The sequence below is a fragment of the Nyctereutes procyonoides genome, unplaced genomic scaffold, assembly GCF_905146905.1.
Source record: "Nyctereutes procyonoides isolate TBG_1078 unplaced genomic scaffold, NYPRO_anot_genome, whole genome shotgun sequence".
In the NCBI taxonomy this organism is placed as follows: Eukaryota; Metazoa; Chordata; class Mammalia; order Carnivora; family Canidae; genus Nyctereutes; species Nyctereutes procyonoides.
Genome location: NW_026575131.1, coordinates 1,139,193 through 1,155,629, shown reverse-complemented (window position 1 = coordinate 1,155,629; position 16,437 = coordinate 1,139,193). Strand labels below are relative to the sequence as shown.

General features: G+C 65.9%; 2 protein-coding genes across 4 annotated transcripts in view; both read right to left on the bottom strand.

Annotated features, from left to right (window-relative positions):
- The window catches only part of PLXNA1 (plexin A1), a 48,476-nt gene extending 33,651 nt beyond the window's left edge, over window positions 1-14,825 (bottom strand). Inside the window, exons 1-3 of one of the 3 annotated variants that reach the window (XM_055344863.1) lie at window positions 14,765-14,825; window positions 8,298-9,591; window positions 6,328-6,510 (exon numbers count right to left, since the gene is read on the bottom strand). In XM_055344863.1, coding sequence (XP_055200838.1) covers window positions 6,328-6,510; window positions 8,298-9,518 — 1,404 coding nt within the window. In that variant the 5' untranslated portion in view covers window positions 9,519-9,591; window positions 14,765-14,825. Of the gene's footprint in view, window positions 1-6,327; window positions 6,511-8,297; window positions 9,592-10,539; window positions 10,966-13,157; window positions 13,734-14,764 lie in introns of those variants that run through there. The other 2 variants (XM_055344862.1, XM_055344861.1) reach the window with 2 other exon arrangements.
- Window positions 14,826-15,377: 552 nt separating this feature from the next.
- On the bottom strand, window positions 15,378-16,231 carry LOC129521605 (skin secretory protein xP2-like). The gene is made up of 2 exons (XM_055343229.1): window positions 15,687-16,231; window positions 15,378-15,468 (listed from the first exon to the last, which is right to left on the bottom strand). The coding sequence occupies exons 1-2, from the start codon at window positions 16,229-16,231 to the stop codon at window positions 15,378-15,380; spliced, it is 636 nt and encodes a 211-aa protein (XP_055199204.1).
- Between the last annotated feature and the right edge of the window lie 206 nt (window positions 16,232-16,437).

The window sequence follows — 16,437 nt, the reverse complement described above, 5'->3', positions numbered from 1 at the left end:
AATGCCCACTACAGCCTGAGATTTCACGAGTCCCGAGCCCGACAGGGATGCGGACACAGGCAGTGGTGACCATCCAGCTGGTGCCGTCTCAAACCCGAGAACAATCCACTGCCCACCTTCCCATGCATGGTCCGTGTCACTCAGGCTAATCCCACCCACTGGGTCCCCAACATGTGCAGGTGCATGTTAGCCCCTTCTACTTTCCTGAAGCCACCACAGCCCTCTGGCTCCCTGCCCCTACCCAGGCCAGACCTCTGAAGCTCCTCCCAGAGTCCTGCAGGACATCTCCTGGCCCCATGACGCTGACCACCACAGGGTCACCTACCACGTGCTCGTCCACCGCAGGTAAGGGGCGCTCAACGCAGTACGTGTTGCTCCTCCCAACTCATACTCCCCCAGTTCCCAACAAGCACCAGAGCACCTCTGAGCTTTGGCCCTGTTGTTCCTTCCTTCCAGAACATCCTTCCTGGCAGACTCCTCAGCTGGGCTGTTCTAGTCTTTGTACGTATCTTGCTGTGATGCCAGGAGTTCTGACCTCCTGGCCCCTGAGGGGAAGGGGGGGGTCCTGGAGGTCAGGGTCTTGTCTGCCCACAAGGAGGGGAGCTATGCAGTGCAGACAGTAATCCTGGGCAGAGGTGGCCACTGGCTGCCTCTTGTGTCACTCTTGTTCAAATGGCTTAGGTGCCCCCGCTCAGGCTAAGGCCTGACGAGCCAGCCTCTGCAGGGAGGCAAGCCTATGGCACTGGGCCTGGAGGAGGACCCTCCATGCAGGCCTCAGGGCAACTGCTGCCGCCATCAGGTGGAAAAAAACAATTCTCCTGAGGCACTGGATCCGGGACAAAGGGCTAGGATGTAATGAACAGACCCATGAGGGAATGAGACATCCCTGTGCCCCTCTGGAGATGCCCACCATGGCCAGCCTGGTTCTCTCTACCCAGGAGAGCCAGAAAAAAACATAGCATGTTTTCTGGAGGACATACACACCCATAGGGCACCATGCAATACTACCCGAAGGTTCCAGGGACCATGCCCTCGGCAGGCCAGGGGCAGTGTACCCTTGGGGCCCCCCAGGCCCGGCAGTTAAGACACACAGGAAGCAGGCAGCTGGAACCCCTCCACTCTCCACTAACCACTCCCTGGGGGACAGAACCCCGCCAGACCCAGTAACCTGCCTCGAGCACGGCCATCTGCAATCAACCACTCTGTCACGGATACTACACTTGATCCTGGAAATGGCGACACAAGCAGCCCTAGAGAGTCAGGCCAGAAGATGAGGGAGGCCCAGCAGCCCCGCTCCAGGTAGAAACCCAGCAGAGACAGCCCTGTGTACACGGCAGCAGCCCCGCCACAGACCCCGGGCACGATGTCGTGACACAGAACCAACCAGCTGCCCCCAACAGCAAGCATGAGCCTCACGAACAGCCACGAAAAAGGAAGACAGACAATGACATGCTGTATGACCCATGAAAAGCCCCCAAACCAACAAAACAGCCCTAGGGGTGGAGATCACCCAGTGACCCTCGCAGAAAGGGAGACCCTTCCAAGGAACAGGGCACCGAGGCACTTGGTGTGACATGCCCTGGCTGCACAGTCACAGCTGTATACTTCCTGTGGGTATGCCACATTCCAGAGTGGACACCAGCCATATGCTAGCCACACGCAGGACGCTGGGGACCTCTCCTCCCCTGCCCAGTCCTCACCGTGCTACAGGGACCTGCTGCATGTGCCCAGGCTGGGGGTCAGCAGGACAAGAACACCTGCAGGCACCCACTCACCAGTGGTGCAACTGCCCCCTGGAGCCTCTGTGGCGAGTCACTAGGAGTCAAGGGCATCCCTCCCTGTCAACACACACAAGATGCAAATTCACAGGGCCCCAAGCAGGAGATAGGAAGTGCCAGCACTCCATGTGGCTGTGGGGTTAGGGTCTAGGGGTCTGGTCCTGCCCGTCATCCCTCTTGGAGCCAACAGCCTGCCCCCCCCCCCCGCCCCACTGTGCTCCTCAGTCCACCTCCTGCACAGACCTGGGCTCGGGGAGCAGGGACCCCTGCTGGATGCACATGGCAGGCTCTCACCCAGGATGGAGAGAGCTACAGGGACCCTGAGAAGAGGCTGCCACTGCCCTAAACAGGTCTTGGAAACACTACGGGACTTTCAGGATCTCTGAATTTTAGTATCCCGTGAGGACTGGAGGTACTGGGGGGAATGGGAAAAGCGTCCAAAGGGAAGTTTCTAGAGCTGTGAGGGCCACTGGCAGCGCAGGCCCAGAGCAGCACATAGCTGGTGCTCAGCAGCCACCAACACAGCTGTGATGCCACAGAGCCAGGTAAGAGCAGGTAGGTCCAGGGGCCCAGACACAGCCAAGGCCTGCAGGCACACCACCGCCAGGCCACAGCGCACTGCAGCCACAGCCCTGTTTCTCCTCCATACAAAGATCACCACACAGGAAGGAATGTCAACCTCCCTTGGGCCTCCCCAAGAGGCACAGCCCACCCAACGTCAAGGGATGAAAACGAGGGCCCCAGGAAGGACCTTCGCCACAACAGGCCTCCCTGCCAGCCAGACTCCCAAAAAGCCCATCCCAGTCCGAGCCCCACTGGGTGGCTGTCCTCTGGGTCCTACCCCAAGGCCCAGAATCCTGTGAGCCAGTGATGCCACAGCCCAGATCCCCATGGTCATAAACTGGTAGCCCAAGCAACCCCGGTTGGCCTGTATTATTTTCTAAAAACGTGTCATTAGCTGCCAAGCTTAACAATAAGAGATTTCACATAAAATATGGATTTCCAGATTCTCTTGAAAAACCGGATGCTCAGGCAGACGGGGCCCGCTCTCCCCCTGGCATGGCCACCAGAGAGACAAGGCTGTGTTCCTAGCCCTGAGCCCGGGAGCAGGGACAGTAACAGGGCTGGCCTAGGGGTGTCCCTCACCTGGCCCAGACAGCAGAGACTGTCCCCACCTCTGCTTTGCAGAAAAGGAGAGTCTTCTTAGGCCTGCGGGCTGGAGCAGGGCAGGGAGGACACCCCCTGGCAGGAATCCAGAGTAGGTCCTCTCTACACCCACTAGAAGGACACAGGCTGACTCAAAGGAACTGCAACCAGGGGTCACCCAGGGGAACTCCTGCCAGGGTCTGGGGGTCCCTGGTGGCCACTTGGGGAGGAAGGAGGTGGTGGTACATGCAGGACTAGACTCTGGGGGGGGTCAGCCCAGGAGGACGGACTCCTCTGCCCGCGGGGAGGGAGGGAGGCAGGTGGTGGGCAGGGCCTCTAGAGAAGGCCAGGGGAGCTGGGGAGCACCCCAGCCAGCCCTGAACAGCTGAACTTGGCAGGTCTTAAATTAATAGGCTACAATTTTGCACAACAATGTTCTCCTTCTGGGGCGGGGAGGGGGGGGGAGGTTGCTGGCAGAGGGCCAACCAGGTCCCCGAAGAGCTCAAGACCAATCAGGCCTGGGGAAGGTGGGGGCATGGGTCAGCGGCAGGCAGGGGTCCCCAGGGCCCAGGGAGCAAGCACTGGGCTGGGCTGGGCTGGGCCTGAGCCACTCTGGCCCTCAGCCTGGGTCAGGATGACATGGTGGGGAGGGGGAGGACAAAGCAGGAGAGGGCACTGCCAGGGGCTGGGCCCCCTGTGCCGGCAGGGAGCAGGTGGCTTCACATGGATCAAGGCTGGAGGCCTAGCGTGGGGGTCTGGGGGAGGTTCGGAGTGGGACCCCTCCCGCAGCCCCTCCTCTGCTTCAGTCCTCCAACTGCAAACATGCCCCAGGGTGTGACACGAGGTTCAAGGGGGTTCCCGGAAATGGGCAGGCAGAGAAAGGTGGCCACTGGCTGATATGCTGGGCAGGGGAAGACAGGCCCCTGAAGGCTGGCAGCTCAGGGCAGGAGCACGAGCGAGGAGCTCCTAGAGGAGGGGCTGCCCTGGGTTTGGGCTTCCTCAGAAAAACAGGAAGGACCCACAGGACAAGGAGGAGACTCCAGTCAGGAGTGAGGAACCCTGGAGCCAGTAAGCCTGGGCACATGCTGGAGCCACCATATGCCTCAGTTTCCCCTTCTGTCAAACAGACGACAGAGTGGCTATGAAGACTGTGAGAGACACCGCGACACCTGAAAGTTAACTGCTCTGCTGAACCAAGTGCACATCAGGCTCTGGACCTCCTGGTGCAGCCTCTCGTCCTTCACGCTATGCTTGGGGAATGGGCTCAGAGGGACCCAAGAGCCAGCTCCAGGATCACAGAGCTGGTGAGGGGAAGCTGAGACCACACCTGAACTCACTCATCTGTATGGGACCAGGGTGTGGACGTTCAGCCACGTGACAGCTTCCTGAACCCCCTGCTCTACTTGGGCAGGTGTGTGCAGAGACCGGTCCAGGGGACGAGGCCCAGGCACGCCTCTGTGGGAGAGCCTCAGAACTCACAGGGATCTAATTCCCCAACGAGTGGACTCTCCCACCACCAGACCAGGAGCAGCTCCTGGGCACGGCTGACCCCGCTACACCCTACCAAGGTACAGTCCGCTCACTTGCAGAACAGAGCCCAGCCCAGACAGGTCCAGGGGCGGAAAGAGCCAGCACCCAGGTGCAGGGGTGGGTGGGGGAGGGACAAGCAGAGGTTTTCTGACGGATGGGCCTCAGCCCGGCTCCCCCTCCACACAATGGGACTAGGGCAGAGAGGAAGGAGAGCAGGAGCAGCTAGACTCAGAGCTCCCACCCAGAGAGTGGCCCTGGGGCAGGGGAGTGAGAGTAGAGCTGGGGTGAGGGTAGGGGGCTGGACTAACCCGTTCTCCCAACCTCTCTGGCTGGCTTGTGGGCACAGACAGCACCTGAGTGGCAGCCTGCCATCCACCAGCCGTCAAATGGGCCACTCCCAGCCCCAGGAGCCCAGCCTCCTCCTGGGTGACAGGTTCTAGGGTGTCCCACAGGAGTGTCTCCAAGTGGGCTTCACTCCACAGCCCTTCCCCCGGGGCAGACTCTCCCTGCAGCAGCATGGGCCCCTGCCAGGCCCATGCCACCTGATACCACCCCCACCCAGCGGGGGCCCCCTAGCTCCAAGTAACCAACCAGGGGTGGATAGGGGGGTGCATGCCCCACCCCCACCCCCGGGAAGGGATCGAGCAGACACCCAGGCTGCCGAGAATACCCCTGACACTACGGTAAGGAAAGGTGGGCCACAGTAGAGGCCCAGCTCTGAGGGCACAGGAGCTTGCCCGAGGCCAGCGGGGTCTGAGCTGACCTGCCACCCAGCCACACTGGCCAGCAGGGTGCCTGAGTTGGACAGAACCCCATAGCACCTTGGGGCGCCTCCTGTGATGGCCTATGGTCAGCATCTGGGCACCACTGCCCCAGGACACCCCAGCCTACAACCCACACATCTGGATTCATGTCACAGATGGGAGCGCTGAGGTAGGGGGGGGTCCCTTCCCAGAGGTCACAGAGCCAGTGAACAGTGGGGCACGACCGCCAACCACCAGAGTACCCACCGCAGCAGACACAGGAAGACCCCATCCTGCACAAGCCAGCACAGAAGCTGAGCACAGGCAAGGCCCTTGCTGGCCCCAGGCCTGCCCCCACCCACGGGTACATGCTGGGCGGGTAGCTGTGTCAGCACCGGGCCTGGGGACAGCTGTTATTTCATCTGCCAGGCCCCACCCCTGGCCCGCTCTGGGGCTCCCCAGCACCCCCACCCCATGGTCACCCCAGGAACTTCCTCCCCCACAGCCCAGCCCTGCCCTGGGCCCACCCACCCATCAAGTGGGGCTGGACCCACAGGCAGCCACCCTCAGAGCCCCCTCCAGGAAGCACCCCCCCCCCCACCGTGGCTGCTCCCTGGCAGCCAGGCTTGCTGGGCAGGGAGGGAAGGCAGGCACCACACAGACCCGCACCCCACAGCCCCCCACCTCTCACCCCAAGGAACCCTCATCTCTCCCCTGCACCTGCCAGTGCCAAGCGTGGGTGGGGGACGCTCCCCTTGCCCTGCCCTTGGCCTCGCCGTCTGTGCAGGGCGGGGGCCTCTCTCCAGGGCGGAGTGCTGCCTCAGCAGACACTGGATCCCCCAGAGGGGATGGGGGCTGCACAGGCCTGCCCTGCCCCCCCCCCACCCGCAGCCTTCCTGGGAGGTCACTGTGTGCCCTCACAGAGCAGGGTCTGCCTCTCTGGGCCCCCGGGCGCCCAGGCCCCTACATTCCTGACACCCCGCCAGGGTCTTTACACCCACCGAACACCGAAGCGGCCCCAGAGAGGCCCCCACCCCCCGGGATCGCCAGGCCCAGCGCTGGATCTGGGCCACACGGTTCACAGCCCCTGGGCTGTGCCCGCCACCCCCCAGCATAGCCCCAGGCCTGACCTTGCGGATGCGGCCGCTGCGCGTGCCAGCAAACACCACAGTGCGGCCCCGGTAGTCGTAGGCGGCCACAGCGGTCAGGCCATCATCCTTGTCCACGAAGAGGGGAGTGCCCTCGATCGTGACCGTGCCCCCCAGGGGCTGGTTGAAGTCCTGGCCACAGAAATCGTCATCGATCTGCAGGGGCTGTGAGAAGGAAAAGGGTGAGACCCTGGCCCGAGGGCAGGAGGCTTTGTGGCCCGGACCAGCCAGCGGCCTCAGCTAACTGGGGAGCAGTGGGTGAGCATGGAGGGGCAGGGGCTCCCAGAGGGTCCTCAGAGGGGCCAGGCTCAGGTGTGGCCCGCACAGGTGGGGGAGGAGATCCCTGGACAGAAAAGCCAAGAGCCAAGGATTGCAGGGCCCCTGGGGCCTGGTGCACATGCCTGGATGGGGGAGTGTCTCCCAGGCAGCCACCAAGCACCAGCCCCCCACCCAAACTATGGTGGGAGGGGGGACAGGAAAGGAAGCAGCCCAGGGGGAGAACAGGGAAGGAGAGCAGCCAGCTTGGGGACCAGGCCCATGGCACCGGAGACGGCTGCTTGAGAAGGTGGCCACGAGAGAGCTGGGGGTATGGGCAGGACTTATTCAACAGAGGAAACAGGGCTCACACCTAAGAGGCAAAGACAGAGGCTGCTGGCTAGGAAGCAATACCGAAGGAATATGAAGCGATCAATATGTGAGGTTCCAGAGGTCGGGAGGGCCTGAGGGAGGGCAGGCTCCAGGGAACAAGGGGGCAGCTGGCGCCCCTGAAGCACACTCAGTCTCTGGGGTTTGCAGACGGAGCAAGGGAGGCCGAACTGGAGCTGGCTGAGGGCCCCGAGTGGCCCTGGACTGGCACCCAGCTGGGGGGAGGGGGACAAACCTAGCCATGGGCACAGAGCACGCATGGCATATGGTGTGACCTCCAGGCCTCAGTTTCTCCAGCTGTACACAGAGATCGTACACCTTCCCTGACAGGGGCCGACGGACAATGCACGGGCCTAGCCCATTGGGGCCACACCACAGAGGACAGCCCCACCCAGCGGTGGTCATGACAGGGAACCCTTGCCCCGCCCCCACGCAGTGTCACTCTCAATATAGAGATGGGACAACTGAGGCCAGACGGGCCACACTTTCCGGAGGCCACCCAGCGGGTCCTAGGCAGCAAAAGCAGAGGGGCTGAAGCCTGGCTCACACCTGGGGAATTCACCTCAAAGTGCCCCCAGTCCCTTACTGTCTATGTCTGTGGTCTTCCTCGGAATAACAACAGACCCTACTGCCTGAGGCCAGGCATAAAATGTTCCCCAAAAAGCAACTGGCCCTGGGCTGGCCCCTTTGGGGCCTAGAGACGAGAGTTGTGGCTGCTGGCCAGCAAGCACCCAGCAGCCACACCCTCGGGCTGTCCCAGTGTCATGACCTGGTGCCATTGGTGAGATCAGAGGCCTGGAGAGCACTTGCTCTCCAGGTATCCAGGGCCAGGCGCCCAGGGCAAGGGTGAGCAGGGCTTCTCCACAGTGGACTGAGTGAGGAAACAGGCCTGGGACCCACCCTATCTCAGTGTGGCCCCAGCTCTGCCTCCTACTGGCTTTGTGACCCTGGGCAAGTCACCTCACCTTACTGAGCATGGAGTGACCTCGCTATAAGATAGAGACAAGCCAAGGCGGTGAGCACCTGGTGGAGGGCCAGGCTTGTGGGCAATCCTCTGCCCGCAGGGGCTCATGGACAGCTGGGCATGGTCCCATCGCCCTGCCTTCAAAGACGCGGGATGGCTACAGGCATGGGAACGGGCTCCCAAGTCGACCCCCAGGGAGCAGCCCTGACCCTCCAGGAGGTGCAGCCAAGGGCGGCCCCAGGCAAGGGTGAGCACCACAGGGTGTCACTGCTGCAGACTGGAAGAGTGGAGATGGAGGATGGGGGGGGGGGGCAGAGCAGCTCCCCCCGTGGCGCCTACTCACTGAGTTGATGCAGCCCAGCTCCTTGTTGAGCAGCCAGGGCAGCGAGAGCTTGCCCTCACCGCGGTAGCAGGACTGGATGCGCTCCTTGATCTTCTCCTTGATGGCCCTGAGCGTGAAGAGGCACAGCACGGACTCCTTGGGCGGCTTCACGCGGTTCTTCTGGCCCTGCGCGAACACGGTGAACAGCACGTCCTCGTCCTCGGCCAGGCCCAGCTGGCGGGCCAGGGCACGGCCGGGCCGGCTCAGGTAGGCATCCTGCACCAGGCGGTACTCCACACCCGCCTGCTCACAGCCGATGGGGAACTCAACGTATGAGTAGAACTTGGGGTCGTCCACACACAGCCGCACGATCTTGGAGGTGAAGAAGTGCTCCCCGGCGGCATCGGGCGAGGTGAGCTGCGTGTCCAGCTGCAGGGTGAGGTAGTAGACAAACTGCTCGCTGCGGAAACTGTACACGTAGTAGATGTCGAAGGCTGGGAACTTGGACAGCGTGTCCGAGGGGATCTTGAGCTGCGACGACACGAACTCGTCTTGGTACACGAAGCCAAACATGTCGGCGTCCTCCTCGTTGGCCATGAGTCGGCGGCTAGACAGCGTGGGAAAGTACTCGGACTTGCCGTCAATGGGCGTGCCCACAAAGAGCTTGGCCTGGCCCTGGCCCAGCGGCCCAGCAATCAGCACGCCGGCCATGCTGCCCGCCTCGCGCACGCTGGACAGGTAGTGCTCCTTGCGGTGGTGCGGCTCGCCCAGCTTGAACAGGTCGTCCAGCCGCAGGAACTGGCAGATGCCCTGTGAGGCGCTGCCGCAGGCCAGCAGGCGGTTGGCGGCATAGTCCAGGAGCAGCAGCTTGTTGACGTTGTCGGTGCTGCCCAGACCGTGCGGGCACGACTGCACGCTGGGGGGCGGGTAGCACTTCTCGTTGTCCTCCACGGGCCCCGTCACGTGTGCCCGCAGCAGCGTAAGGTTTCCCGACAGCTTGTAGATGCGGTTCACCGCGCCCACGTACACCTCGCCGGTCTGCTCGTGGACCACCAGGTGGGTCAGGCCCCAGTCACTGGCCAAGAAGGTGCGGAAGGCGGGCTGCTGCCCCCCGTCTGCCCGGGGCGCCCCTGCTGCCCCCTGCGCGCCCCTGAGCAGCAGCAGCAGCAGTAGCAGCAGCAGCAGCAGCGGAGGCGGCGGCGGCGGCAGGAGCACCCGCAGGCTCAGACGTGGCAGTGGCATGACGGGCTGGGGCCTCGGGCCTCGGTGCTCAGGTCCTATAGAGGTGTGCGTCACGGGGCCGGGAGCTGCAGCCCTGGGAAGGAGAACGGGCCCACATGTGGGGACTGCCCTGCGCTCGGAGGACGCACCCACGAGACATGGACCATCTCACGAGCTCTCCGTGGTGCCCGGCCCATGCTGGGACCCCATGCTCCACCTCCAGGGACATGACTTAATCTGTCAGGAGAAGCCCCGAGGTTCTGAGAGGACCCCCTCCCCGAACTGCGGACCTGCGGGCAGGGAGGGGTACCGCAGGGGTCACCAGGACCAAGCCCGTGAGCACCACGAGTAGCACGGGACAGCCTCTGGTGTCCAGACGGCTCACGCTGACCATCACCAGGCACAGGACAGAAATGGACTCAGGAGAAGGGAGGCAGGTGATCGAGGTCCAGGCTGTAGACTGGGAGCCCAGCTGACACCCCAACCTGGAGGCCATAACCTCCCGACTCAGAGCCTCCCATGCCCCAGGACAAACCCCCACTTAGCTCCAAGCTCCTAGGGTGAGTGAGCACTCCCTCCTCGGCCCATGTGGGGACACATGCCTCCCTGAAGGGACCCTACTCATAGCACCCCCCCCCCCCCGCAGACCCATCACCACACAGGAAGCAATTCTCAGAGAGGGCGGGAGGCAGTCTGGGTCACCTTGGCCTTGGAGCCACTTGCTGGCTGACCCTGGCCCAGCCCGTTTCTGGACCTTGAGCCCTGCACTCCAAAGAAAGATCCAGAAGCCAAATCGTGCACACCTTCCATCCACTGTCCCCACCCCCCAGCCAATCACTACCCAGCCCCAGGCCATCCATCAGCACAGCACTGCCCCCTCCCAGGCTCTGGCTCCCAGCCTCTCAGCTCCCCTTCTCCACCCTCAACCCCACTGGAGGAAACAGGAAGCCCTCCCAAGAGGAAGGGGGATGGCTCCCTGAACCCCACCCCTCACCAGTGGTCCTCTCTCCCGGCTCTGAAAAGGCCAGAGACTGTCCTCTACCTGCCAGTGGCTCCTCTCCTGCCCTTGGCTCAGGTTCCTTTCCCGGCATCTTTCACCTTCACGCAGGGCTCCAGGGATCCCCTTGCACACTCCCTGGGCCACACCATCTACCAAGGTGCACAAGCTTCACCCACTAAGTCCGCCCCAAGCTGCCTACCCCTCTCCCACCTGGACAACCACAGCACTTGGCCTCACCCACCATGCCCACCAACAGCCCAGGCCCCACACACTAGCCTGGGCCACTTTTCCGGACCGCACATGAGGTCACTGGCCCTCAAATCCTGCCATGGAACCCCCCTTCTTCTGGAAAAGTCTTGTCTCCCCCCCAGCCCAGCGGCTGGCACTCAGATGCGCAGTTACAGCGAGGCTCTGTTAGCCAGGTGGCCCTGACAGGAGTTACTCTTCTTTCCCAGCCTTGATTTCCATCTAGAAAATGAGGATAACAAGAGCTCCTCTCTCATGGACTAAAGGAGGAAGGTCAGGGCATGCCTCTTGGTGTCAGTAGCCCACCCTGGCGCTGCCAGATGCTGGGGCCTCACCCCACCCCTGGCTGGAGCCCAACCACAGCGACATGGATGCTGATGCCGGGAGGTGCCAGCCAGGGCTGCACATGCTCTTTGCTCCCAGACGCCGTCCCTCACATGGACTGGCAGGTCCATTCTGCAGGTGGGGAAGCAGAGGCCCAGAAAATAGGTGCATTCTGCCTGCCAATCCAGGCCGGGAGCTGGCCGCAGGGCAACGGGCTACCGGAGAGGGCCCACTGGTCTCTGGGCAGCCATGTCTGCCGCTGTCGAAGGCCAGGAGGCCAGGCCTCTGGACTTGCTGTTCCCTCCACCGGGACTGCTCTTCCCTTGCCTGCCTACCACCCCTGCCCAGGTCTCAGCTGTCTGCCCCGACCGGCTGGCTGAAGGCAGCAGGCCCTTCCCCTCAGCCAGTTACTCCGTTTCACTTTGCGGCACAGGACTTGCTAATGGTTCTGTTACTTATTGTTCCCAAACCCGGACTCACCCCACAAGAACGGCGGTTCCGTGAAAGCAGGGCCTGGTTCTCCGCACCGCCCACCCCCCCCCCCCCAAGCCAACTCCAGGGCCCAGTACTTGTGAATGAGTGAGTAAACGAACAGGTCCAGCAGGGCCCGCTCCTTCACCTCATCCTCACTCTCCCACACTCTCTGCCGGAGTGCACACTCACACCCACCCACTCAGCGGAGGGAGCAGAGGCTCCGGAAAGCCAGGAGCTGTAGCCAGGATCCCACAGCAAGAGGACCAGGTTGTGCTGTCCGGCAGGACCCTCCCAGCTGGTTGTCGCTGTGTCTCCCTGAGGATCCCCGCCCAGGCATCACCCCGTCCCCCCCACAGCCACCCATGCTGGCAGCCAGGACGGGAGTCCCCAGTCCCTCCTCCTCCCCAGCTCAGGAGCCAGAGAACAGGCTCCTGACAGTGTCAGCAGGGCCTGGGCTGAAAGCTCAGTGCATGCGAACTCCAAAGAAAACATGAATCACTCACCGTTTATCAGTTCAAAGCAGGCCTGCAATTACCAGGGGCTGGGCTCTCCCCTCCTCCGGGATAATTATACACGTCTTAATGCAATTACGGGCCCTACTTTTTATATTAGACAGGAGAGAGACCCAGCTGAAGAAGCTACTATCCAAACTCCAGGCTGGCCACGGGCCCACACCCTCTTCCCCCCAACAGGGGCTGCTGGGAAGGAACTGGCCGGGGTGGTGGAACTGCCAGCTAGGGAAGGGGGATTCCAAGTCCAGGGCTGGGTCCCTCACGCCCACCATCTCACAAGATCCAGCGGACACGATCAGGTCACCTCCCCTATCTTAGAGTTACAGAGCCCAGGGCTTACACGGACCCAAGGTCACCCAGCAGGACAGGAGAAAATCCCACGCTCCTACAGAAACATGAATGGCCAGCTGACCTTCTGGGGCTCGTGTCCCCCAGATCTCTGGCCCGCCCAGGGAAAAGTACATTCGTTCCAAGGCCGGGCCTCGGTGCTGGGGAGGACCGCGCTGAACTGAGGGATGGGAGCAGAACGATGCTGGGAGGGAACAGAACTGGCCACTGTGGTCTGGGGAGGCTCCTCCAAGGGGCCTTTCCACCTGTTCCAAGAGGACCAGAGGAGCTATCTCAGGTGTCAGAACAGCGAGAGCCCAAGGGGGCACTGGAGCCCGCTGGACCATGCAGAGGGGGCAGTGGGCTATGCAGGGGCCCGGTGTGAACCGGCTGGGTAGGGAGAAGCTGCACTGGTCCTGGGTGTGCCAACCAGGGGCTAGCCAGGCAGAGAGAGGCCAGGACGGAGGCAGATGGGGCCACCGCACAGTGGGCTCCACTCCTTAACGGGATGGGCTTGGCTGCCCAGCAGAGCGTGCAGAGAGCAACATCCCCTTCCCTCTCCAGGGCCCGGCAGCCAACACCACTCCCTAGCCTGAGAAACAAAGGCCCTCAGAGCCCTCTTCACAGAAGGACAGCCCGATCTCCATGCCCTCCCACTCTGGATCATTCTGGGACTCGGGCAGGTTGGGACATGGGGGGCGGGGCGAGACAGGGCCATCCTGCCCACGGGTACCCCATTTAGCACCAGGGCAGAGAGCTGCACCGTCACCAACCTACCCCCAAAAGGGGCCCTCGGACGTGGTCTCAAGCCGTCCTGCTCTCCCACCAGGCAAGTCCTATGGGACTGGGATCCGGAAGCACTGGAGTCCTCCTCAGGAAAGGTGCCCAGCACTCAGGGCTCCCCTGGGGTGCCCTTCCCTCCTGGCCAGCTGCTCTAGACTCAGGGACCTTCCTGACGGATCAGAACGTACAGGTGATAATCTGGGGGTGCAGAAGCCCAGCCAAGGGCTGCCTGCTTTGTCCACGGTGCTTCATTTGTCCCCCACCCCCAAGCACACACCTCAGCCGCAGAGGCTGGCCAGACCTCCACCTCCACCTCCACCTCCACCGTCCCTTCTGCCTGAAACGCCCTTCCTAGGCCTCCCTGTGCCACCCTCCCGGGCTGATTTGCACCCTGGCTCCGAAAGGGAATCGCTGGGTTCCTCATCTGCCTCTGGCATGAGACTGGGTGCTCCTCGAGGGCTGGGCAGAGTCTTGGCTGCCTGGCACGGCACCTGGTGTCTCCTGCACACCCCAAACCAGCAGGGAGCAGGGAAGACCCGGGGAGTAAGCCCCGAGGGCCAGAAGGGCAGAGACTGAGCCCCACCCCCACCCCCACCCCCCCAGGCCCAGAGAACGGGGCGCAGCTTGGAAAGAGGTGGAGCCGGGCGCCGCGGGGGCCGGCGGGGCGGGGGGCGGGGGGCGGGGGCCGGGGGCCAGCGGCGGCCCGTCCCCCCAGCACACACACCCCTTTCTTTCAAGGGGCGTGGCCCCAGCACCCCAAGATGCGCCAGGAGCAGCTTCCAGCTCCCCGCGGCCGCCGGAGCGCGGGTCAGCACCGGGCGGGGTCTCGGCCGCAGGGGCCCCTGGAGCCCCGCGCCCCTTCCCCGGGCCGGCCCCGGAGCGGCCCCGCCGCCCCCGCTGCGCCGCGCACAGGCCCGGGGCGGTCCGGGACGCCATCGGCGGCCTCGGAGGGCGGCGGGCTGACCCCGCGGCGGCCCCGGGAGGGGAGGCTCGCGAGGCCCGAGGCCCGAGGCGCGCGGCGGCCTCCCGGCGGCCTCCCGGCGGCCTCCCGGCGGCCCCGCACCGCCCCGCCCAGCCCGGGCCCGCTCGCACCCCGCGCCCGGGGGCCGCCCCGCGGCTCGCCCTGCTCGGCCCCGCTCGGCCTGCTCGGCCCGGCCCCGCCGGCGGCCGGAGGTCGGAGGTCGGAGTCCGCGGGCACCCGGGCCCTCCCGCCGGGGCCGCCGCAAACTTTCTCCGCCGCCCGGGGGGGGGGGGGGCAGCGCCGTCCCCGCCCCGCCCCCCGCCGCCCGGAGCGCTCTGCCCGCGGGGCTCGGCCCGCCCGGGAAGGAGGCCGGCGCGGGGCCCGGGCCGCGGTCCGAGCCCGACCCGGCGGACACACGGCGGGCCCCGCGCCGGCGCCACGGCCGCGCCCGGACACGCGGGGCCGCAGGGACACGCGGGGCCGCCGACACGCGCGCCGCAGGCCCCCGCGCACGCCCCCGCCCGCCCGGCCGCACGCCCGCGCCCCCCCCCCCGGGCGCCCCCGCCCGCCCGCCCCGCCCCCCCCGGGCGCCCCGCTCGGCCCTCGCCGCGCCGCGGGGGAAAGTTGCGCCCCTACTCACGGGCTGCCCCGGGGCGCGCCCCGCCGCCGGCCATCGCCGCGCCCCGCCGCCCCGCCGCCGCCGCCCGCCCCGCCGCGGGGCCGCCGAAGCCGCGCAGGCCGCCCAGGCCGAGGCCGCCGCGCCCGGGCTCCGCACCGTGGCCGCGCCGCCACTGCCCAGCATGAATGGGGCGCCGAGCGCCGTGCGGCTGCGGACCGGCCTCGCTCTCGCCGCCCGCGGAGCGCCGCGCCGCGCGCATGCGCCGCCCGGGGCCGGGGGCGGGGCCTGCGGGGGCGGGGCGGGCGCAGGGGGCGGGGCCGCCGGCCGCCTCCAGAGGGCGCTCTGCCCCGCGCCGCGCGCCGGCCGGGGCCCACCGCGCGTCTTCAAAGGGCGATACCCGGCCCGCCTTAAGGGCTCCGCGCGGGGGCCGCGGCGGAGGGGCCGCGGCGGAGCGTCCCCGGGGAGCCCCGAGGTTCGGGCCCGCCCTGAGCCCGCGTCCCCGGGGACAGGCCTGCCCCCTGGGCGCGCGGCCCCGGAGCAGGGCCTCCGTTCCCGGACGGGCCAACTGAGGCCCGAGCAAGGCAGGTGCCTCGCCCCGGGTGGGCGGCGCTGCGGGTCCGCCCCGGGCCCTCCGCTACCGCGCGTGAGGCGGGCCGGGCGCCCCCTGCTGGCTGGGCCGGGCCCCGCACACGCCCCCCGCGGCGCGGTCGCAGGCGGGGCCCGACCTGGGGGCGTGGAGGTCGCCAACCCCGCGGAGTCCGGGACGCGGCGGGGCGTGCGGCGGGGCGTGCGGCGGGGCGGGGGTGCGGCTCCCGGGACTGTGCTTGCGCAGCGCTCGCCCCGCGGACGCGGCCCGGGGAGGGCGGGGGGCGCGGCGGGGGCGCGGCGGGGGCGCGGCGGGGGCGGGGCGGGGGCGCGGCGGGGGCCACCGAGGGGCCCTAACGGCGGGCGCGTGAGCCCCGCGTCGCCCTCCTGGGGCGCTGCTGGGAAGAGCTCGCGGCCGGCAGCTGGCAGGGCCTGGGGCGCTCGCCTGCACCGCTCCGCGCGCACAGCCCCTCTCCCAGCCCGAGCCGCCTCTTCCTCCGCCTCCGCCTCCGGCCCGGCCCTTCCTTCGCGCGCCCGCTCGGGACACCGGGGAGCGCGCCCCTCCGCGGTCGGCCCGCGAGGCGGGGCTGCTGTCGCTGCTCTGGGGTCCGCTGTCCTGCTGAGGACTCGGGCCACCGCGGCCGCTGCATCAGGCTCGGGTGACCCCGGGGCCGGCTCCAGCCGCGCGCTGAGCCCGAGCGCTGGGCTGAGGGGTCGCTCCGTGGTGCACGGGAGCTTGCTAGAACCAGAAGAAACAGCCTCCCCAAGGAGTGAGCGCGCGGGGCAGCAGCCCCCAACCGCGCCCACGCTTGCCACTGTCGCTGTTGGCGTCTGCCTACCTGGCAGTCCACACCGGTGCTTCGCTGTGGCTTTAACTGGCGTGTTCTCAACGGCCGCCAGCATCCTCAAAAGTCCTATTCACTGTTTTATTATCCAGCAAGCACTAACGGGGCGCTGACAACACGGGGTTCTGCTACGTGTAACAGACAGGTAAACTGAGGCGGGAGCGGTGAAGTGACCCGCCGGGGTTCCCCAGCTTGCAGGAGGCAAACCCTTAAGGCCCGGAGAGCGGTCCGTCCTGACAGCCTTCCCAGCCGCACACACCTGGG

Bases quoted from the DNA above. Each gene is read 5' to 3' on its own strand.
- LOC129521605 (XM_055343229.1), bottom strand. From the start codon at position 16,231: ATGCTGGCGGCCGTTGAGAACACGCCAGTTAAAGCCACAGCGAAGCAC. The intron at 15,469-15,686 runs GTTAGGGCCCCT...CCACGCCCCCAG, and splicing joins GCGGGGCTCACGCGCCCGCC to GTCGGGCCCCGCCTGCGACC.